The sequence below is a fragment of the Calidris pugnax genome, unplaced genomic scaffold (assembly GCF_001431845.1).
Source record: "Calidris pugnax isolate Ruff unplaced genomic scaffold, ASM143184v1 scaffold167, whole genome shotgun sequence".
In the NCBI taxonomy this organism is placed as follows: Eukaryota; Metazoa; Chordata; class Aves; order Charadriiformes; family Scolopacidae; genus Calidris; species Calidris pugnax.
Genome location: NW_015091045.1, coordinates 394,440 through 417,670, shown reverse-complemented (window position 1 = coordinate 417,670; position 23,231 = coordinate 394,440). Strand labels below are relative to the sequence as shown.

Genomic DNA, 23,231 nt, shown 5'->3' with positions numbered 1-23,231 from the left:
TTGTGATGACTGCCTGTTTTGTGGTTGTGGTGTAGAGGCAATCATTACTCTTCACAGAATCACAGAATCTTCTAGGTTGGAAGGGACCTTAAAGATCATCTTGTCCAACCATCAACCTAACTGACAAAAATAGACACCCACACAACAAACTTTGTTCTTTTTTTCCTTCTCTCTCTTTCTGGCAGTCCCAGTATAAGAGCCACTTTGTTGCTGCAAGCTTAAATAATCAAAAGACTGGTAGCTCTGCTGCTGGTGCCAGTGGCTGGACCAGCGCCGGGAGCTTGAACTCGGTGCCGACGAGCTCAGCGCAGCAAAACGCTGCCAACCCCGACGGCCCCGTGGCAGCCGCCGCGGCGGCGAAGGGCGTTCCGGGTTTCACCAGCACGGGGAATTTGAGCAGCGTTCCCACTTTTCCCAGCGTCGGAGCACAGGGTTTCAACAACACCAGCGCCAACAATCGAGAAGGCATCGGCGGTGGTGGTGGTGGCACCGGTGTTCCTGCTGGTGGTGGTGGTGGTGGTGGTGGTGGCATGGTCAGAGAACGCTACAACGAGAACCGGACCGGTCGTCACAACGAGGTCCCGCGCCGAGGAGAAGGGGGAGGTCGCTACAACGACGTGCAACGCCACGGAGAGGGGGGAGGTCGCCACAGTGACGCTTACCGCCACGCCGAGGGCCGCCACGGCGACGGCCACCGCCACGGGGAGAGCCGGCACTTCGCCGAGGCGGGCGGCGGCAACCGCAATAACGGCGACAACAGGAACAGCACCGAAGGGAGGAACAACGAGAACAGGAACGGGGAGAACAGGAAGGATGCCAACAGCCGAGACAACAAGACAGATGGTTTTGCTGTCCCAGAGCCCCCAAAACGTAAGAAGAGCAGGTGGGACAGTTAAAAGCTGGTGTTTCGCAGCCTGGAATCTCTGCAGGTAGTGTTGTCTTGTTTTTTTTTCCAGAGGATTTCTTGGGGGTTTTTGGTAACTGGTTGTTGAGCAGCTGGGGGAGGAGAAAGGAAACCGTGCAAACTACCCTGTAGGAGTCTGGGCCGGTACATCTGCGGACAGATTCAGCCTAATGATGTGTACACACAACGCTTAGTCGAAGAGAAATCATTTTGATAAAGCTCCCTGGGTTCTGCTTTTAAACATTCAGTGCTCAAAGTGACTCTCCGCTGGATTTGAACAGATCTTCTTGACAAGAAAGAAGCTGTTTCACGTCCTTGGAACGTTAAGAAACTGTTGTCCATAGAAGTATAAAGTAGTCTTTTTCTTAACCAGCATTCACATTTAAAAAAACAGTCCATCTAGAGATGCTCAGGAACCCACCTGTTAAACATTAATCTTTCAGCAATTTGTTCAGTATGGTGAGTTCTTCCCCAATCTCTTCTTTCTACATACTCTCTTTGCCCCAAATAATTTGGCCTCCAGGTTGCCCTTTCCGTCTCTCCCCATCAACTAGGAATGTATCAATTTGCGTTGCTGAAGGTGGGATGAAGCAAGTTGATTTTTCTTTCCTTTTTTATTTTCAAGAAGCTCTTCAAGGCATCCTTCTCCAGCCCAGCTAACCCCAAATTCACACCTAGTGTAGGATGGACTCCCTGGCTTGTTTGTGGTCAGTAAATCACTCCCAATCCCATTGCCCAGGTATATTTTTTTTTGCTTTTACAGAACCTCTTCTTTCCTAAACCCCTTTGTTCTGGCAGAAGCCTGCATAGCAACTTGTCTCTCTGCTGTGCCTATGCACCCTCTGTTATGAGAGGGCTGAGTGCTTTCTTCAAATTAAAAACAAAAAAGGGAAAAACCGTGTAGACAGCCCACAACAGCCGAAGGCTGGTGCTCCCCCGAAGCGTGGGCAGATGAAGAGGCTTCATTCAGAAATTCAGGGACCTGCTGCTCTGAAGCCTTTAGGGAGAACCTGAAATGAAGTGGAACAGCTCAAATATTGCCCCAGATTGGCCACATGTAGTTAAAACTGTAAAATCTTGCTTGACCCATTTTTAACTCGTCGTGTGTATTACCCATTATTTTTTTTTAACATACTTTTTCTTTTGCGCCATAAAGGTAAGGAAGAACTCTTTTGTTGAAACATGTCAGCACCCACCTCTGTCTTGTTTCTACTGAAAGAAGTATCAGAAACTGTCAGGTTTTTGTGACATTGTGATGTTTTCTTTATCAGCTGTGCATTTACTTTCTGCTTGCTCTAGTAAATGTTTTATTACTGGGACAAAAATATTTGGTACGTGCTTTTTATTCCCCACCTCTTCCTTTGGCTGGAGATTGGACTGGGTCCCTTTCTTTCACCAGAAGTTGTGGGTCGGAGTAGATAAAAGTCTTCCTGTGGTTTTCCTCAGTGTCTTTCACCCTAAACTGGTTTGTAAACCCTGTTTTAGCTTCAAAGCCTCCCAGGGAATAGGTTTTTCTCCCATTTTAGGAGCTGGAAGGGTACAGCCCAGCACATGCTGCTCAGCCCAGCCTTTCATGGTTGACCTGGAAAGAGAACTCAGCAACAGCCTGGTGGTGTGAGTTGTGTGTCTACTGGTTTCAGTTAAGACACCAGCTTGATTATGTGGGCCCCCTCACTAACTAGCTCTAATCTGTGGGGGTGTTTTTAAAAAATAGCTTCCAGTTGCATTCTCTCATTGTGGTCAAGGCAGAAACCTCGTGGTTCTGGTTTGAGCTCCACGTATTTAGTATTAAATATGTTTCAGGGCAGGTGTGGCAGGGGTTTAGAAGCCGTTGCATTCCCTTTTCCTTATCACACTTCAGGTTGATCACTCCGTGCAATTAGAGATTTAAGTTTCAAAACAAACTGAAAAGTAGCTGGGTGTCCTGAAGCCACCATCTGCTCCCTCCCTCGCTGGATCTCAGCTCACAGCCCCTGGGACCTGGCCCTGCGTGCGTGTGGCTTACGCTTGGGTTTCTCCCCTTCTTTTTAATGCATCCCTCTGCTGTTGGATGGGATTATTGAAATTCCTCACCCCTCCCTCAGCTGCCAGGGGCCTCTGGAGACTTGAGCGGGTAAATATTGATCCCTGACCGAGAGCTATAAATGTCAGGTCACGGGTCTGTGTTAGATCCAGCAGAGGGTTGATTCCTCCTCCGCAGAACAAGGTAGCAGTGTGAGCACCCTGCCAGCTCCCCTCAGAGAGAAGCTCCCTCCTTGCAACAGTGGGTTGTGCTGCTTCTGGAGAGACCAGGGCACAGCTTGCAGCCGAGCAAATCGGTTATGGGAAGCTCAGGAAAGCGTTTGGAAAACTTGTTTGGAAAGTGTGTCCCTGGGATTCTGCTCCTGCACATCGGTCACCCCCTCTGCCTCTGGTCCCTGCCAGCACCCAGCTCTGCCTCTTCCACACGGATGTGCCTCACTCTGCACCATTTAAAGAACATAAATCCTGGAGCCCATCCCTCCTCCTGGTTTTCTTCCCTCCAGTGCTTTCTAATCCTGGTGACTCACTTTGTGCCGTAGCTTTTCGCTGGGAGATCTGTGAACACACAGGATTATTTACGTGTTCACTGTCAGTGTTTATCATGAAATTGCTGCCTTGAGGGGCTCTGTCTCGTTAGAGCAGGTAGGAAAAAAAAATTCTCCATCCAACCCCCAACAAGCTGTTTTGATTTTAACTGGCATATGTAACCCCTCTCCCGACAATGCTGTGGTTCTCCCCTCCCCTGTCATCTGGCTGAATTGTCTGGGCTGGGAATGGCAAGATCCTGAGGAATGGCTTTTCCCATCAGGGTGATGAGCTTCCCCAGGCAGCGCACAGGTAGCAGAGAGGGCAGGGGGAATTTGGGGGCTGCCTCATGAGAGCAGACCCTGGCTGTGTTTCCAGCCTTTTACACCCTCTGCTGCCCCACAGCAACCAGTCGGCCACCACTGAGGCTGTAACAGAGTTTGGGGACAGAAGGGAACTGTACAGACTGTCTCTTTATTCACATTTTAGCCTGAAAAATGATTACAGGGCATACAGCCTGAGTGCTTAGGGACAGCCACGCTGTAAAGCCTTGGGGACCAAGGCATTTGTCCACATCCTTCCCAGGCCATCAAGCTCAGCCTCCCCCCTGCACCCATCATAGCCCAGTGACTCGTGCTCCTGGTTTGTGGCCGAGTGTTGGGTGTTGGGCTTCACAGTATCTGTGGAGCTGCAGCAGGACATGAGGAAGGGCAGGAGGAGCAGCAGAATAGCCCTGTAGGCACTCTCCACTGCCAGCCCCGGGCTGTACGATGCAGGAATTGGTGCTAAACAGGGGAGCAGGACTGTGGGCTCGTGGAATCAGCTTCATACAGACTTTGCACAGTCACCTTCCAGGGTAAGACTGAGCCTGGAGGATTGTTTCCGGGTGATGATTCAAGCTTTGCATGCACAGGCATCACTGGTGGGTGGAAGGAGATGAGGTTTTGAACTGGCTGCTCAGTTTTAGGTACAAGAAGGAGCGAGAGCATGGGGTCCCTTTGCAGCCTGGCTGTGAGAGAGAGGGATCTGTGGCATTCCAGCTGCTGTCCTCTGCCTCAGCTCTCCAGGCAGCCCAAATCATGAGGATCAGCATCTTTCCAGGCACAGCTGGATGTCCAGATGTGTGAGACACTGTTCATAGCATTGTCTCCAGCTCTTTGTTCAGGCTGGGGTGACGCTGATTCAGGTCTGTTAAGTCCACTAGGTTTTCCCCACAGACTTTCTGGCTCATCTCCTGGCTCGGGCAGGGCAAGAAGGGATCGGAGGCGAAGGAGCTGGGGATGTAGCCAGGCAGGCTGGCCCGGGGGGGGAGCAGCAGCCCCCGCTGCTGGGTGCTGCCCGTCCCTCGCCCCGCCAGGCTCGTGCTGAAGCTGGTGGTGGCCTGGGACCCCAGCCCCCCGTAGCAGCAGCTCCCCGCCGCCCCGGTGGCACGAGCCTTCTGCTTGAAGTCCAGCGCCAGGCTTCTCCGAAAATGGGCTTTCTTGATCTCTGCCTGCACCTGAGGGAGCGAGCGGAGATGGCTGCTGGTGCCACGAGACAGCAAAACAGGCTTCCTTTCCTTCTCTCTTCCTCCTTTTTCTTCCCCTTCCCTTTCCCCTTCCATTTTTCTTCCCCTTCCCTTTCCCCTTCCATTTTTCTTCCCCTTCCATTCTTCTTCCCCTTCCATTCTTCTTCCTCTTCCCCTTCCATTCTTCTTCCCTTTCCCCTTCCATTCTTCTTCCCTTTCCCCTTCCATTCTTCTTCCCCTTCCATTTCTCTTTCCCTTCTCTTCCCCTTCCATTTTTCTTCCCCTTCTCTTCCCCTTCCCCTTCTTTTCCCCTTCCATTTTTCTTCCCCTTCCCTTTCCCCTTCTTTTCCCCTTCCATTTTTCTTCCCCTTCCCTTTCCCCTTCCATTTTTCTTCCCTTTCCCCTTCCATTCTTCTTCCCCTTCTCTTCCCCTTCCATTTCTCTTTCCCTTCTCTTCCCCTTCCATTTTTCTTCCTCTTCTCTTCCCCTTCCCCTTCTTTTCCCCTTCCATTTTTTTCCCCCTTCCATTTTTTTCCCCCTTCCATTTTTTTTCCCCTTCCATTTTTTTTCCCCTTCCATTTTTTTCCCCCTTCCATTTTTTTTCCCCTTCCATTTTTTTTCCCCTTCCATTTTTCTTCCCCTTCCCCTTCTCTTCCCTTTCCCTTTTCACTCCTAGTGATTTCTATTTTTTTTTTTTTTCCTTTCCACTGAGAGAAATGGATCCAAGTGTCCCCTCTGGTTACCCCAGCCTGGGGTCTGTGGGTGAACTTCCCTGACCCTACAGGGGCTATAACAAGGGGCTGCTCAGCTCAGGCTTCTGACTTACCTCCCCGTTGCAAAAGCAGTAGATAAAAGCCACAAAGAAACCCTGTCGAGAGAGAGAGAGGGGAAAGGGAAGGGGAAAGTTTGGGTCCTGAGCCAGGATGCTGTGTGTGTCCCTCCCCGGATGGAGCAGGGAAGGGCAGCCCCAGCCCCGTGTGGACGTACCTGCGAGGAGTTAAAGAGCATCTCATAATGCATCTGGATCTGCCACAGGACCCCCGAGACCTCGGTGTAGGGCATGGCCATGAACACCACGTAATGGACTCCGAAAAGCGGCATCAGCACCAGCGTGGACTTCAGCAGCTTCCTGCGAGGAGAAACGCTCCCATCCCTTAGCCGGGACCTGCCAACCATCCTGCAGCCCCCGGGCAGGCGTTGGCAAGTGTCCTGGCAAAGAGGGCAACCACTTCAGCTTCTGTTGGTGCCACAGCTGGTTTGGGTATCTCTGTTGCACCCTGTCCGGCTCTGAGAAGGGAGCAGGCAGAGCCTGAGCTCCTCAACCTCTTCTTCCACTCAAAACTGAGCTCCATCCTCCCTCGAGGAGAAGCCATCTCAGCCAAACAGGCAGCAAAGGAGCCAGAGCAGGGCTGGGACGGGGTTTTGCTGCTGCCAGCACTTGCCTGTACTGCTGCCGGGGGTCCCGCTTCCCCGTGTTCGTCTCCCAGAGCTTGGAGGCCAGCACCCGGACGATGTTGAGGAAGAGGAAGAAGTTCACCTGCCAACAGAACACCCGCTGCTCTTTTGTGGCCAGCAGTCACCTGGCTCTGCCTGAGCAGCCCCCCAGGGATGAGGACAGGTAGGGTGAGACAGGGGGTGATGCTGTGGTCAGAGTTGGGGGGGGGTTCCAGTGCTCCCAGATCCCTCTGCATCATGTGGGCCCTCCCTGGGTGCCAGGGTGGCTGGAGAGTGAGACACTGGACCAACCCCAGGGACCAACCCCAGGGACCACAAGCTCTGGGGGGTCTATCGATCCCCTTTCCCCAAGAGGGATTGGGAGGTTCAGCCATGGGATTCTTACCACAACGGCAGCCAAGATGGGGACCTGATAAATCCACTTCATGTTCCCCGCGCTGAGGTCCCAGCACCTGAAGAGACCAGAAAAGAAACACCTTGGAAAAACCTGGAATCACTGGTAAGGAAAATTGCCAGCTGATGGCTCCCTGTGCCACCGTCCCCGTCCTCCCACCCCTCACCTCCCTGGGGGAGAAGGTTGTGTCCACCCTGACCCCGCAGCAGCCATGGCACAAACACCCCTGAGCATCACAAATCAGTTTTCAATTAGCATTAACCTTCCTGAGAGCTCCTTGCCCCCTGAAACTTGCTGTACATTAAGTGGCTTTTCTCATTTTAAAATGCTTTGCTTCAGAACATGCCCTTCAGCCTTTATCTCTGCACTGTTTATTGATCAATTTAGGGTGAAAACCTGCGTCCAGCTTCCTCCCAGACGCAGAATAAAACCCCTGTTGGCCTGGATTACTGGTAATTTTATGAACAAGCCTTGTACAGGTGACGATGCCCCTTGTCTTTTTTTGAAAAATGTTCATTTTCGAAAGTTCTGGTGCCCACAGATATTTTTTTTTTCTTGCTAAGCACTTGCAATATTACTTTCCCTCCCCGAAGGACTGTCAGAGGATGGGACCTACGTACTGTGTATCCGCCAGAGAAGCCCTGACGCTGGCCCAGATGGACACAAACACAGCAGGGAGACCTGGAGGAGCAGGAACCAGAGTGAGGACCATGAAAGAAGCATCACGTTTCCAGCCCAAACCAGCTCCTGGCAGCTCGTCTGTGTCCCACTGTCCTCCTCTCTCGGTGCCACTCAACCATGGCTGATGCCACAGCTCCCAGCTGGTCTCAGCAGCCACACAGCATTGGGTTGGGGTCCATACTTACCCCAGCCGATGATGATGAGGACCCACAGGTAGTTCTTGTTGGAGAGGAAGGCCATGAAGATCAGGCTGTGCAGGTAGAGACCTTCCACCAGGATCCAGTAGTGGTTGGTGGCCAGGAAATAGAGGAAGAGGGTCACCACCACCTTGCAGCCAACCTGGGGATATGGAGTCAGAGAGGTGCCCCTGTCAGGGTGTCCCCTCAAAGCAAAACCTGGTGGCTTTTGCTCTCTGGCTGGTGAATCCCAGGCTGTGCCCCGTCCATGGCTCACGTTCCTCCTCTTGCAGGGAACTACATCTCCCCAGGGATATTCCAGCGTCAGGGGTAGAGCAGGAGCTCTAGGTGTTCCCCATGGAGAGGTAGTTCCCTGGGGCACCCTGAGCTGCGATATCTGTGTCCTCTGTGGCTCCCATCTCTACTGTGGGGCCAGGAGGGGAGAAGCTGGGCAGAGCTGGAGGTGGCCCTTCATCCCTGCCAGCAGCATCACCCCCGAGCAGTGCAGCCCCCATCTGGGAGGGTCCCAAGCGCCTCCCCTTGCACCAGGGCTCCTAAATCCCCCTTTCCCCTGATCCTGTCCCCGCTCTCGGTGTGCCACTTGCCAGGTGGCTCCGTTGTCCCGGCGAGGGACCCATTTCTGCCTTGAAGTCGTCCTCCCGCATCTTCTCCGTCTCGTTGGCCAGTGTCCCTGAGTAGAGCACCATGTCCTTGACGAAGATGCTGACCGCCCGGCAGATGAAGGAGGTGAAGAGGTGGACGTGGATGTAGTTGCGGGTGCAGTGCAGGCGCCTACAGAGAAGGGGTGCGACAGGAGCCCAGCCCCAGCTGCCCAACGAGCTCATCACACATGGGGTTGGGCAATGGGGGGGTCCCAGAGAAGGTGAGCTCCAGGGTATCAGTCCTCCCTGGCACGGAAACCAGGTCTGGGGACAAGTAGGGTGTCAACCCTTTCAAGAGCAGGGTGGGTGGATGGGGAACTAGTCATACTGGGGGTGTTTGGGGGCTTTGGGAAAAGGTCTGATGTTTGTGCTGGGGGTTTGGGACCCATTCCCTTGGGGGCTGCTCCCCCTTGGGGGGTCGTGTGTGCAGGTGGTGGGGAGAGGATGGTTCTTCCTCCCACGGGGATGGGGGTTCAGCTCCTCCTTACTTGAAGTAGGAGAGGATGCAGACGGCGACGATGAGGGAGGCCAGGGAGATGGAGTAGCCGACGGTGTACATCAGGTGCAGGCGGTCAAACACCTCCTGGAATCACGGAATCATGGAATTGTCAGAGTTGGAAGGGACCTCTAGAGATCATCTGGTCCAACTCCCCTGCTAAAGCAGGAATGCCCAGAGCACATCACTCAGGACTGCATCAAGGTGGGTCTTGAAAATCTCCAGAGAAGGGGACTCCATGACCAAAAGGAAGAGAAGGGCTGTGCTCCACGACCCTTCTGCAGCCCAGGACCCCCCCTCTGACCCCACCTCTGGGCTGAGAGCACGGCAGGAGCAGGGCTTGTCTGGGGAACCCTGGTCTTTGCTGCTTCCCTGGTCCCCATCCCGACCCTTTATCCCAGCACCTCCAATGAGCAAGGTCACCTTCTCGTGGCTCCGGCTCTCGGAGGAGAAGAGCAGAGCGCATTCGGAGTAATTGGCCCAGGTCTTGTTGATGCTGAGAGCCATGGCCCAGGTCCCGTAGGGGCTGCAGTACCTGTAGGCGTGACCTGGGAAGAGAGATGGGAGCTGTGACAGCAGCAGGACCCGCAGGAAGCCTGGACATGTCCCTCTGCCCGGGTGCAAGCGCTCACCTTTGTGGTTGAAGTCGTAGATGTAGCTGGGGCAGGGCACCGACACCTCCTGGCCGGGGGAGCCCTTTGGCCAGCAGATAATCCCGTCCCACTCTGGAAGGCAGCTGGTGTCTGGCCAAGGGGCAAAGACACATCTCACTTTGGCCCCAAACAGGGCCACGTCGTGACCTCCAGCTTCCCCCCACCCTGCGCTGCACCAGGGTGAGGAAAACACCCACAGAGCAGGGGGCACCGAGGGGGGACAGGGAGGGGAACACATCCCATTGCATCCCACCTCCTCCTGGAGGTGCTGAGGCCCCTCTGCATGCTCTCATTTGCAGTGCTGGCTGATCAGGGTAATGATTTAATTAGCCCCTAATTCTGCCCCAAGCAGCCACCCAGGACCCTGTGGCCCCCAGGAGCTCCATGTCTCCCTGGCCTCATCCCTCTCCCATCGGAGGGGACAGGGGACACTATGTCTCCCTGGCCTCATCCCTCTCCCATAGGAGGGGACATTTCCCACAATGCAGCCAGCTGCACCCACGTGCAGGGGAGGGGACACCACCTTTGATCTTCTCCAGTTGGGCTTTGATGTCTCTCAGGCATTTCTCCTTAGCTTCCACCAGGAGATAGATCTGCTCTTCTTTCGTGAGAACGTCATCAGGGTCGACCTGCCAAGACAAAACCAAAGTGGTGGCCCCCATCTCCACGTGGCTCGGCTTGGGCCAGCAGTGTCAGATGGCAGCTTGGCTCAGGTCCCTTCTTCCTGCTCACAAGTTAGAGATTAATCCTTCCTGGGAGAGCTCGACCCACCCTGATGATCTCTATGTCCCCATGGAGTTGCCACCACCCGCTCGGTGACATGAGCCACCTGTGGCCAGGATCTGGGATGCAGGAGCTGGGAGCAAAGATGCTCTGTCCCAGCATCAGCAGGACCATCCTTGGGGCTAGAAATGAGAGTCAGGGAGGGGAGCCCTAGGAGGAGGGGGAAGGGTTTGACACTGAAAGAGGGGAGATGGAGCTGAGATGTGGGGAAGAACTTGTTTGGTGTGAGGGTGGTGAGAGCCTGGCCCAGGTTGCCCAGAGAAGCTGTGGCTGCCCCATCCCTGGAGGGGTTCAAGGCCAGGTTGGAGGGGGCTTGGAGCAACCTGGTGTGGTGGGAGGTGTCCCTGCCCAGGGCAGGGGGTGGCACTGGGGGGGCTTTAAGGTCTATTCCCACCCAAACCATTCCATGATTCTATGGGGAAACAGCTTTGGAGTGGAAAAGGAGCCGGGATGCAGGGGGTTTGTGTTGGCTCCTGGAGTGTCCACAGGTGAGTGGGGCCAGATCCTGCCCCAGAGAAGAGACCCCAAGCTTCCATTCATGCTCTTCCCAAATTCAGCCTTGGGGGTGGGTGGGCAGAGGGGGGCTGGGGAGGGTTGTGGGGCAGGAGCTGAGGTCCCGGCTCTGCCCTCACCACCTCCCTCCAGCCTCGCCTGCACTGACCGTAAATCGCTCCGTTCCATCCCATTCCCCTGACACCACGTGGGGCAGGAGCTGGGGTCCTGGCTCTGCCCTCGCCACCTCCCTCCAGCCTCGCCTGCGCTGACCGTAAATCGCTCCGTTCCTCCTGTTCCCCTGACACCTCTGAGGCAGCAAACCCTGCCCTGGAGGCGTCCAAGAAATGGAAAAACCATCACATTGTGGTGTCTCCGTGGCTGCTGGGAAGCTTTTAGCAGGAGCAAGGGGCTCTTTGGTCCCTCCCGGCAGCTCTGCGGAGCGGGGTGTGCAGCTGGGGGGGCCACGCAGCCCCTGATGGGAGCAAGTTGCACAATTAGCAATATTTAAAGCTGGGAGAGGGACCGGAGGAGCCCACGGGGCCGTGCAGACTTACCAGAGACCACGCAGAGCTGAGGAGGCAGCAGCAGAGGAGAACCACTGTGATGCCTCCCACGGGGACGGACGCCTCCATGGTCCCACCACGCCGCTGGGACGGGGACCTCGGGGATGGGGAGCTGGGGGGAGCAAAGCCTTCACCTGGAGACAGCTGAAATGCTGCTCACCCAGGGGCGTGGGTGATGGAGAGGGCTGGTGTGTTCTTCAGGACAGAGCATCATCTGGGAGCACCTTCCCCTCTTCGGTCCCCAGCAAGGCGAGGTGGCAGCAGGGACCCAAAACTGTCCCTGGGTGCTCAGGGTGGGGGGAGCCCCCCGAGGTGAGTCCCCTGTCCCGGCAGCGCTATAGGGAGCCACTCACAGCTGTCCCAGGCAGGGGGGTTTCTCCCCCCACCATGCTGGCTGCTCTTCAGTCTCTGCCTCTCGCCGGCTTTAAGCAGCTCCTGGAGCCTGTGCAAACAATTCCCAGTCGGATGGGGATGGAGGAGGTTTATTGGCTCAGCCCGAGGTGCTAAAATCCTCTTCATTCAAGGCAGATTCCTCTTCTCTTCTCAGAAACTTCTCTCGCTGCCCGGTGGCTCATTTTTCAGCTGTCAGAGGGTCCCCCCGCTGTCCCCCGCGCCGCTCCGTCCCCTCCAGCCCCAGGCTGGTCCCAAGGAGCCAAAGGAGGAGGGAAGGTGGGGAAAACCCCAGCGAGGAGGAAGAGGGTGCTTGAGGAGGCAGAGGGTGCGAGCACTTGAGCATCACCTCGGCACTGATGCTCCCTGATGCTCCCGAGATGGGATGTCTTTCAGGCAGATGCCAGTTTAACCCTTTTCCTTCCCTTGGGAGGATCCTGGGGAGATGGGCTGGTCCCAAGGAGCCAAAGGAGGAGGGAAGGTGGGGAAAACCCCAGCGAGGAGGAAGAGGGTGCTTGAGGAGGCAGAGGGTGCGAGCACTTGAGCATCACCTCGGCACTGATGCTCCCTGATGCTCCCGAGATGGGATGTCTTTCAGGCAGATGCCAGTTTAACCCTTTTCCTTCCCTTGGGAGGATCCTGGGGAGATGTGCTGGGATCAGCCCTGCTCAGACAAGCCTCCCCGGCTGGGACAAGCCCCCCCTCTTCTTGAGCTTGTTTGCAAGAAGGACCTGACTGCACAAAGGCATTTTGCCCTCTGCGGAGAGGGGCCGACGGCGAAATCAGGGCTGAGCTGTGCTGGGATCAGCCCTGCTCAGACAAGCCTCCCCGGCTGGGACAAGCCCCCCCTCTTCTTGAGCTTGTTTGCAAGAAGGACCTGACTGCACAAAGGCATTTTGCCCTCTGTGGAGAGGGGCCGATGGTGAAATCAGCGCTGTCCCTGGGAGCAGGCAGGACAGACAGACAGGCCTGGGAGCAGGCAGGACAGACAGACAGACCTGGCACCGGGCAGTGACCCCCCATATGGGTGCTTCATGTAGGGCTGGTGGGTCAGAGCTGGTCCCGCTGATGCCATCCCCATCAGAGCGGTCCCGTGTCACCTGCGTCCCCTTGGGACCCCCAGGGCTGTCCCCCGTGTTTCAGGATTATGCAGACACCCAGCTTGCTCCCACCACCCCACTGCTGGAACACCTCGTGTCCCCCGAGCAGCCCCCTGGGGAAATGGGGGCACAAAGCGGGGAGTCCGTGTTCCCCAAGGAGGTTGTCCTTAGTGGGATGAGGCTGAAATTCCAAAGCCCAGTTGCCAAACCCCGGGAAAAGCAGATTCCCAGCCTGGGGCCTGACCCATGTAACCCATGGCTATTGCTGCCCCCGTAAGGGCAAAATCCTGCCCAGGGCAGAGCCCCCGGAGCCTCCCCTGGGGTTGTCCTGGCGGGGTGGCTCATCCCAGTCCCAACCACGAGCCCTTGTGGCTGTTGGTCAGACTTTTGCTCGGCTCCTGGGGCAAGGGAAGGCACAGCAGCTGCTGAGAGAGCACAGCAAATCCAAATGACAGCACTCGGGAGGTGCTGCTGCTCCCCCTGATCAAATCAGGCAGGAAAACAAGCCTCCCGGTCCCTTCTCCTGCCTTGGCAATCAGCTGTCCATCCAGGAGGGATTAGGGACATCTCCATCAGCTGCCTGTCTCCCAATTTAGCCACCACCCCGGACCACGGCGTGGGTACCCACACCAGCCCGGCGGCAGCGTCACCGCAGCTCCCGCGCCTGCTGACGGGGCTGCTGCATGGGCAGGAGAGGGGAGAAGCAGTTAAATTGCAAGATTAATGTTTTCTGAAGGCTCCTCTGGGTACTGATTTCTGACCCAGAAGCCACTGGGGAGTCAGGACAGAATTAAGGTGAGGCTATTTTGGAGCTGGAGGATGTGTGGATGGACGGATGGACAGATGGATGGAGGGATGGATGGATGGAGGGATGGATGGAGGGATGGATGGAGGGGCCGGAGGATGTGTGGATGGATGGAGGGATGGATGGAGGGATGGACGGAGGAATAGATGGAGGGATGGATGGAGGGATGGAGGGATGGATGGAGGGATGGACGGATGGAGGGATAGCTGGAGGGAGGGATGGAGGGATGGAGGGATGGATGGATGGATGGAGGGAGGGATGGAGGGATGGATGCCGGCTGAGGGGGAGGCAGAAGCGCTCAGGGGCAATTTGATTCCCACTGCAGGGGAAATCTGACCCAGACTTTGAGTTTGCAGTTAGCAAAACAGGTTGGTTTGGGATTGTTTTGTTGGTTTTGTCGAGTTTTGTTTTGTTTTGTTTTTTTTTTGCTAAATTACTCGCTATATTATAGAGAGATTTGGAAAGCAATCACTGCAAATGACACCCACCCAGCCCCATCATCCTGCCCCCTCAGCTCCCCGAATCCACGCCAGCAGCGTGAGATGACGGCAGACAGCACATTTCCCAGCAGTTTGCAGCTGCTGCCTCCTCCCCCCGAAAGACCCCGTAACCCGCCTGGCGACGGCTCAGCCTCCGGCTTGGGCAGTGTTTGGGCAGGGAAGAGGCTAGGGTAGGGTCTGGACACGGGGCTGAGCTGGTGACACCCCCTGTCCCCATCACTCCTAACCCTCCAAAACAGCAGGATTAGACCTAAAAGTCCGTGCCGAGCCTGAGTGACACACCACCACCCAAACCAGCCTGACTCAACCACCTGAAAATACAAATATAACTGCGTTTTCTCTACCTGTGCATGAACGAAACTTAAATACATATGTGTATAATGTGTATATATATATGTGTGTGTGTGAAAATATACTGGCTCAGACTCCAGCCAGCACCAGGACCTCATGGCTCTGGCACCAGGACTAAGCATCTCACAGGACCCTGTTCCACCCAGTGGCTTGGACCGTCCCTGCAGCCCAATTTAAGCGAGTGCTGGCCGGAGAAGCTGAGAAGATGCTCTCATCCATTGTAATTAAGTTTTGCCTATTTATTTCTGTTACTGAAATACCAACTCGGGGATCTCAGTGCAAACCAGGGATGTTGATTTCCTCCTCCCACGATCTGCTGCAATCTGGCTGTATTTAAGCTGGGGGTTTAGGATGTCGTGGCGTAACTCTTGAGCCCCGTTTTCTGGGATGCTGAACCTCGATGACTTCTTCTGCTTCTCCGATGACTTCTTTCTGCTTCTGCCCCTCCTGTGGGTCTCCAAACAGTGAGGGGAGGAGGGTGAGAGCAGGAGCATCTCCCACCAGAGCCTGCCCAGTGCCTGGAGAGGGGCTGAAGGAGACCCTGCCACCCGCTCTGCCCCTCTTTTCCTGGCAAAGGGCTGGGAAAGATGCTGGGCTGAGGAATTAAATGCCCAGCTTTAACCACCCTTTGCATCACCCTCATCAGCCATCCTGACCCAGGTTACATGGTCTCTTGCCCACACCCTGGCCATGCAGCTCCTCCGAGGTCCTGCCAGAGCTTTTTTTGCAGTGCACAAGCTCAGCCCTGGGGAGAGATGGGGGCAAACCAGACCCCGAACGCGAGCCGGGGGGATGGTTTGGCGAGGACTGAGCTCCTTTGAAGCAGCACCTCATAAATCCTGGCCTTAAAAAGGGCTCTGCAGCTCCCACCCTTGCAGGCCTGCCTAAAAACAGCCGTGCTTTCCCCGTGGGTATGGCAGCAGGTTTATCAGCCATCCTGTTGCTATTTTCTTGCCAGGCCCCCGGCGTTTAGGTTTTCAGGGATCGTTTCGCACGCAGCCCCCGTGCAGCCCACCCGGTGCAGGTGCTGGAGGGGGAGATATCCCCCCGTTTCTGGCTTGGTTGGGGGGGGGGGGCTGATGGCTTTGCTGGGCTGGGAGCTGATGACAATGGGCAATTGTCAAGTTGGGGCCCCTCTCGTTTGAGTTTTCTTCCTTTTATAGTAAGTAGCAGTTGCTCCAGCAGCTGGCCTGCCCCTCCGGGGTGAGGACAGGGCTCTGTATATAAGGGAAGGAGCAGACTTTGCCTTTCATCCCTCCGGTCGGTGGCTTCGCTGGGCGGCAGGACTCATCCCTGCCCCTTTGCAAAACCCCAGCGCGATGCCGCTCAAGAAACCTGACCCCAAGAAGGAAACAGCCAAATCGGGTCCAGCCCCGGAGCCACCCCGAGAGCCTGCCTTCGACCCCAAGAGCGTGAAGGTGAGTGAGGAACGGGGATGGCACCATCTTTCTTCGTGCCTGTCATCTGCCGGGCACAGGCGACGCAACGCGCCACGCAACCGGCATCAGCCAGGCTGAGAGCCAGGGCTGGGAGGGGAAAATGAGCAGATCTCGTTGATGCTGCGGGCTGGGAGTGATGCTCTCCTGGCTGGGGGTCAGTTCAATCCTCCTCCATCCAGCCCTGAGCAGCTCTTGCCCAAAGAAACTGCTTCCCACTCACACTGGGACGCTGCTGCCCAGAGCTCTGGCTGCGGGGTTAAACACCCTGGAGCTCTGCCTGTGGGGTTGAATGCCCTGGAGCTCTGGCTGTGGGGTTAAACACCCTGGGGCTCTGGCTGTGGGGTTAAACGCCCCACAACTCCTCACTGAGACACCGTGAGGGACCCCAGCAGCATGAAAAAGCTTTTTTCTGCCACCCACTGCCTCCATCCTTAAGTCTTTTGCTGTCTGCATTTTCTCCTCCATGCCAGAGCATCTTTTATCCAAGTCTCAACAACAGGAGCTCACTTTTTCCCTGATTCCCCAGGATACAGTTACATTTTTAAGCCAGAGCTGTGGCAGGAGAATTATTAAGAGCAGGCTCAGCACGGGGGCTGTTTAATCACTTGAACTAGGGATCAAGGCTTGAGATAACATCCTTTCCACCCAAAATAACCCTGACCATGGTTTAAGTATCCCTGCTGCCTGCCCACACCCTGCCTGCTGTGTTTTCCTTGGGGATCTCAGCTCCACAGCGAGGGCAGGAGCACTCCCCGGCACAAACATGGTTGGACATGGCTTGGACACGGCACAAACACGGCTGGACACGGCTTGGACATGGCACAAACAAGGCTGGACATGGCTCAGACATGTCCCCCTGCCCTGAGAAGGCTGTGGAGCCTGGGGAGGGAGAGGGTTACCCAATGGTAATACAGCCCTCACTCTCTGTCCTCTTCTCCCAACAGATTGAATTCACCGCAGAGCAGATCGAAGGTAAGTGCAGGTTCACCTTCTCCCAGAAATGCCATTAGGAATGGGGACTCCTTTTTCCAGGTCGTTTTTTTTTTGCAGCAGACATGAGAGCCAAAGCCACACGCATCAAATCCCCTCCTGGGGGAAAGCCCATTCCCCCCAAATCACTGCTCATGCCCTGGGATGTCCAAGCAGGGAGAAAGGACATATGAAATCAGAAAGTCATGTCCCCTCCTTACCATCAGGCTGGGAAGGAGGTGGGAAGGGAGGAGGCAGGAGAAGGAGACGGGAGTGATGCCGGGGGAGTGGGAGCCAGCAGAGGGATTTAGCTGGGAATGCAGCGCCGGGCTGTCAGGAGCAATGAATGGATCCCAGCTCCTCGCTCTGCACTGAGGGTGCCCCAGTCGAAGATAATCCCCAGTTCAGAACTTGACAGGGAAAAGGTATTTTTTCCATTCATGGTGAGAGATGCAGCCTGGTTCCAAGCCTGGGATTTGCCTGGGAGCAGCAGCCTCTGGTGATGCAGGGACAGCCCGTGCTGAAGGGCTGAGCTGGGACTGGGATTTCTCATTGCTCCACGGGCAGTTTCAATGCCTCTGTACAGACTGGGGAAGGGACAAGATCTGGGGGCAGATCCTGGTGGGAACACTGGGAGGAGGAGACCCAGTATCCTGCAGGCTTGACCCCCAAACCAGCTTTTGAAAGGAGAAAAAAGAGCCAGTGGGAATGTGAGCAAGTTAAAATGTGAAGATGTTTGGATTTAGCCTCCAGCAATGTCCCAGAGCATGTGACATCCTCCCGTGGCTCCAGGTACTCAGGAGGGGACATCACCGAGCACCCCCGTAGCGGTGCCTCTGACCCAGGGACTCGCAGGTGGTGATGTCCCTCCTGGACACCCCCAGAGCCAGATGGAGGGACCTCACCTGCAGAGATGGACCCATTGTGAGGTCAAGCGGGACAACAGCAGCACCCTGAGGTGCTGGGGGGTGACCATGGATAGGACTACAGGGACATAGCAGGGACATCATGGGGACAGGTCCAGGGGATGGTGAGGCTCAGCAAAAAATATAAAGACGCCAAGTAGAAAACGGAGCAAACCCAAAGCACTGGGCAAGAATTTCCACCAAACCCAAGAATTTTCACCCAACCCAACCTACCAGACCATGACATCTCCACCTCCGCACGGAGACCGTGATCGTCTCATCCCACCCAAGAGCAGGAGGAACAGGGGCTCCTCTTTGAGGGAACTATTGCTGGACACCATGAAGAAGATGGACCAGAACCTGGAATTCAGTAGGGCCATGGACAAGAAACTCACAGCTCTGAGCGCTCAGGTGAAGAGGCTGGAAGTGCTGATTACCCACTTGGGCCAGTCCATGGCTCAGGTGGACTCACTGCCCTGGAGGCAGCGGGATGAAATCCAGAATTTTGTGGAGCATCTGCCGCAGGAAACCCACCATCCCGTTACCTGCATGGAGCAGGTGGAGAGGCAGGCACCATCCACCAGCCTTGGGGTCCTTGACTTGTCTGTGGAGAAGGAGGGTAAGGACTTGGGAGGGTGGGTTCCTGGAGGACTGGTTTCCCACATTTTGCACCCCAACACCTGTGAGGAGCCTGTTGTAGTGGAGAAGATCTTCTGGGTTGAAAGGAGAGGCAGAGACTGGGCTCTGAGCAGTGCAGGTGCCTGGTTGTCTGTGGAGAATCATAGAATCACAGAATTGTCTGGGTTGGAAGGGACCTTTAAGGTCATCGAGTTCAGCCATCAACCCAACACTGCCAAAACTGCCACCAACCCACGTGTGTAGCCAACACTGGGGCTAAAGAGAGAATCCACCAGCAGGTCAGGAAGCTGAAAAGCATCACACACAGAAGGAGAGCAACCCTTAATTGTTCCTAATTTATGCCTCCTTCCTCCAGGTAAAATGTAACACTCAATGGCATGATAATTTATGGGAATGAGCTTGGAAATGAATCTCCTGTGTCCTTCCATGGAGGGCTGGTGTGACATGTGGTCTGCGAGGCTGGGGTGGACATGGTCCCCCTTCCCTGGACACGAGCAATGCCGTGCTGTGTCTGCCTGCCTGGGGCTGGGGGGATGCCAGCAGCATGGATGGGGGGTTGCAGGCACCACGGGGGTGCAGCGGGATGGTCACGGGATCCCCAGGAGGCCCAACTTGAAAAAGGGAAGAGCAAAAGGGATGTTCTGCAGCAGGGATGGCAGCACAAGGTGGTGCAGGAATCCCAGCAGGATTTGGCCAGCCAGCTCCCAGCAGGTGGCAAAACCTGCTCCAGAAGCTGAGGGACTTGTTGAAGGAGTCTGACAAGCTTCTGTGGCTCCTGGCTCAGGCTAGCGGAGGGCCACCTGCCCTGGGCTGCAGCGATGGGGGCAGAGGGCACTCACCATACACATCTTCATCCCTTCCCTGCCCACCAGGGACTTCTCCTCTCTCCCGGTGGGGTGGGAAATGGCAGAGGACATCCCATAGAATAGAATCATAGAATCATAGAATAGAATCATAGAATGGTTTGGGTTGGAAGGGACCTTAAAGATCATCTAGTTCCAACCCCCCCTGCCATGGGCAGGGACACCTCCCACCAGACCAGGTTGCTCAAGGCCACATCCAGCCTGGCCTTGAACACCTCCAGGGATGGGGCATCCACAACTTCCCTGGGCAACCTGTTCCAGTGTCTCACCACCCTCATAGTAAAAAATTTCTTCCTGAGATCTAATCTGAATCTTTTTTCTTCTAATTTAAAACCGTTTCCCCTTGTCCTATCATTACCCTTCCTGGCAAAGAGTCCCTCCCCAGCTCTTCTACAGGCACCCTTCAGATATTGAAAGGCCGCTATAAGGTCTCCCCGCAGCCTCCTCTTCTCCAGTCTCCTCTTCTCCAGCTCTCTTTCCCCACAGAGTTCAAAGAAGCCTTCAGCCTGTTTGACCGGACGCCCACGGGAGCCATGCAGATCACCTACGCCCAGTGCGGGGACGTCCTACGGGCGCTCGGTCACAACCCCACCAACGCAGAGGTCCTGAAGGTGCTGGGAAAGCCCAAACCAGAAGGTGACAGCAAAACGGGGCAGCGGGGACAGGAAGGGACAAGCAATTCCTGTGTGCTCGCTGGCAGCAGGAGAAGGATTACGTCCCCTGTGGGAACAGCCCTGCAAGGTGAAGGAATTGGGAAGGGAATGACGCGGAGAGGCTTCATTCCTGCAAAATTCCTTCACTCCTCCTCCCTGTGCCATGGCTGACGTAAGGGATGGGCGGTCCTCAGCTGGGGATGGTGGCCACCAATGCTCAGCAGACCATATCCTGAGCTGGTGCAAATTGGGGGTAACCTGAGCAGTCCCATTGCCCTGGTGACAGAAGATTGAACCTGCTGGTTTTCAATTTTGGCTGATACCAGCAGCCTGTGTCCAGTCCCCAGATGTTAACACTTCACTCCTCACACACATCTTTCCATCTCAAGTGTAATATACTAATAGTCCCACCAGCCTGGGAGGTTTCTCCCCCATACTCAGGTGGAAATGAGAGCAGGAAGATTAAGCAGGAGGTCCTCGGAGGCTGACATCAGCCCAGTGAAGCTAAATCTCTGACCCCATCTCCTCCTTCCCTTCCAGAAATGAACACAAAGTTGCTGGACTTCGAGACCTTCCTCCCCATCCTGCAGCACTTCACCCGCAACAAGGAGCAGGGCACCTTTGAGGACTTTGTGGAAGGGCTGCGCGTCTTCGACAAGGAGGGCAATGGCATGGTGATGGGGGCCGAGCTGCGCCATGTGCTGGTGACACTGGGTACGGGCTGGCCATGGGGAGGGGAGCAGGACATGGGCCACCCCCAAGCTCTTTCTGGGCAAAGGGCTCGGGTTAGTTTGCTGGTCTCACGTGTTGGGAGAGACCCTTCTTATTCTGCTGTTTGTAGGTTTGTGTAGGAGTGAGAGGTTCCTGAATGTGTGGCCTTTTCTATCTTCTGCCACACCTTCATGCATGATCTAGGTGAGATGGAGAGTCCATAAAATCCTCAATTATCAGACAACCGTTGCAGCTCCATCTTCTCTCCACATTCTCCACCAGCATTCCCCAGTCTCTGGTGGCACACAGCTCCTGTTTAATCCCCTTTTCCTTCCTCTGGTGGCTTTGGCTCTCTGGAAGAAGGACAGTTGGGTCCTGGCAAGCTGTGAACCCTTCCCCTCACCTCTCCATCCTCCTCCACTAGGGGAGAAGATGACGGAAAGCGAGGTGGAGCAGCTCATGGCAGGTCAAGAAGATGCCAACGGCTGTATCAACTATGAAGGTAGGAGCCAGAGATGCCCATCAGGGGCATCTCAGACATGGTTGTCTTGTCTTAGGGTGCAAAATGTGTCCTCTCTGAGGACATTAGTGATCACTTAGGGGGAGGTGTGAACCACTCTCCAAAGCCTCTCTGAGGAGAGCAGTGAGACATGTCAGCTGGGGTGGGAACAAGGCGGTTGTGCCAGTGATTTCCAGGAAAAGCAGAAGGCAACATGTTTCCAAGAGCTTCAGGACTGTTTTATCCTCGGGTTTGGCACTGTTTTGTTGTAAGCTATCAAAAATAAACAAAGCCAGCATCCTTCACAGCAGAGACTAATCGGGAACATTTGGAGACCCAGATTGCTCACGGCTCTAAGAGGGGGAAAATCTGGCATAGGGGGTGGCAGTTAAATCTGGGAACCCCTAAAATTGAAGAAAAGAGGGTACCCATTTCCCTTGGCCTCAGAAAACGGGATAGTGGCACCAGCTTGTCTCCAAGAGGGGTTTGATGTCACTAAAGAGGTTTGGGATGGCAGGCATGAGGTGGGAACAGAAGGAGAAATATCTGTCCTGGCAGAGCACCTCCTCTTCATCCTTGGGGTGCCCTGGGGTGGGGGTACCCCCCCTGCTGCCTCTCTGCCCGCCCCACCACAGCTCACAGCATGCTTTGACCTCTCTTGCTCTTGTTTCCTCCTCAGCTTTTGTCAAACACATCATGTCTGGCTGAAAGAAGAAACTTCAGGTGAGTTTATCGGGGTCTCCTGCCACTTACGCTGAAATTGGAAATCCTGCATGTAACTGCCAGGGGCAGAGGAACCAACACCCAAACCCTCCAAGCACCGCCGCAGCAGACCAATGCCACAGGAATAATCCCAGCTCTGAAAGCACAAAAAGCTGCATTCACGATAATGAACCTCATTAGTAACTCACGCCGTTTAAAATTTAAGGGGAGAGCACCAGCCCCGTGGCTGTCGGTCGAGGTCTGGTTGATTGTGTCGAGTCTCTGCTTGGAAATAAACCTTGGTGTGGTTTATGGGGGTACATTTTATAAAGCCCCCAGGAGCTCAGGTGGTCATCAAACAGCAGCCAGTGGAAATAAATATTTAAAAACCTGCAGCAGTAAATGCCTCAATGCTAAGAAAATAGAACTGCTTAGCGAGGAAATTTCTGAACTAAGTAATATCAACATTCCCATTAACGTTAGAAAAATATGGAAAATGTACCTCTGATGCTTGTTAAGCTTTTTGTGTTTCTCCGAGTCTGAGGAAAACAGAGAAACGGGTTTCTTTTCAGGGTGAAATATCCCCCTGAAATCCATCCAATTTAAAAGAGAATCCAAATCACTAAGAGCTGGCCTCAGTTTCCCCTGTCAGTTTCTTATGGTTTTGTTATCTCACTTACTTTTCTTAAACATATTTCCTCTCCTCAGCTGTGGGAAAGGCAACAGGCAAAAAATAAAAAAAGAAATGAAAATGACCTTCAGATACTGTTAAATAAGTAAATTAAACATTTTAAAAATCTCCTTTTTTTTCCCTCCTCTGTAAATCTCTTTAAACATCAGAAGGTTAAAATGAAGACAGACCAAAGTCTGAACTTTTGAGTGTTCAGCATCCTTTTATTTTTTTTTAATCCATTTCTCTCCGGTTCCTGTTCCTCAGCTCAGCAAGATGGGTGATTGGGTGGCAAACGCTGCCAGGGAGATTTAATTCTACACCAAACGATTTGCATGAAACACTGGCTTTTTAACGGGGTGGAATTATGGCTATTGACATTTTGGGTTCATCTGAGAAGGAGCATCCTCGTCTCAAAGATTCATTGTGTTAAGCTCTCTCATCCTTCTCTCCCAGGCTCTCAGAAACGTTTTAGCCTACCTGAGCACCAGGAATGACAAGATTCCTCCATCCATGTCATGTCCCTTCCTCCCTGGATGTCACACATCTCCAGAGATGCTTCGCGTGAGCCACTGTGAAGAGTTGGCCTCCACGTGCACGTGCCAAAGCCTCGTTATAAAATGACACATCTGCAACTTGGGTTTAAACCTTAAGTTATTCTTTTCAGGTTTTTTCTTGTGACATTTGGCTCATTAAATTTCATTCCTTCCTCTCTCAAA

At 54.6% G+C, this 23,231-nt stretch overlaps 2 protein-coding genes across 2 annotated transcripts; one reads left to right on the top strand and one right to left on the bottom strand.

Annotated features, from left to right (window-relative positions):
* Positions 1 to 4,227: 4,227 nt before the first annotated feature.
* On the bottom strand, positions 4,228 to 11,632 carry LOC106896480 (parathyroid hormone/parathyroid hormone-related peptide receptor-like). Its single transcript, XM_014956504.1, has 13 exons — positions 11,308 to 11,632; positions 9,999 to 10,104; positions 9,455 to 9,565; positions 9,246 to 9,370; positions 8,815 to 8,909; positions 8,270 to 8,456; positions 7,674 to 7,827; positions 7,428 to 7,488; positions 6,799 to 6,865; positions 6,401 to 6,495; positions 5,946 to 6,087; positions 5,785 to 5,826; positions 4,228 to 4,949 (listed from the first exon to the last, which is right to left on the bottom strand). The coding sequence occupies exons 1-13, from the start codon at positions 11,383 to 11,385 to the stop codon at positions 4,587 to 4,589; spliced, it is 1,626 nt and encodes a 541-aa protein (XP_014811990.1). The 5' UTR covers positions 11,386 to 11,632; the 3' UTR covers positions 4,228 to 4,586.
* Positions 11,633 to 15,650: 4,018 nt separating this feature from the next.
* Positions 15,651 to 23,231, top strand: MYL4 (myosin light chain 4). Its single transcript, XM_014956503.1, has 7 exons — positions 15,651 to 15,880; positions 16,846 to 16,873; positions 19,764 to 19,913; positions 20,471 to 20,644; positions 21,066 to 21,143; positions 21,820 to 21,863; positions 22,969 to 23,231. Exons 1-6 carry the CDS (start codon positions 15,782 to 15,784, stop codon positions 21,846 to 21,848), a joined length of 558 nt encoding a protein of 185 aa, XP_014811989.1. The 5' UTR covers positions 15,651 to 15,781; the 3' UTR covers positions 21,849 to 21,863; positions 22,969 to 23,231.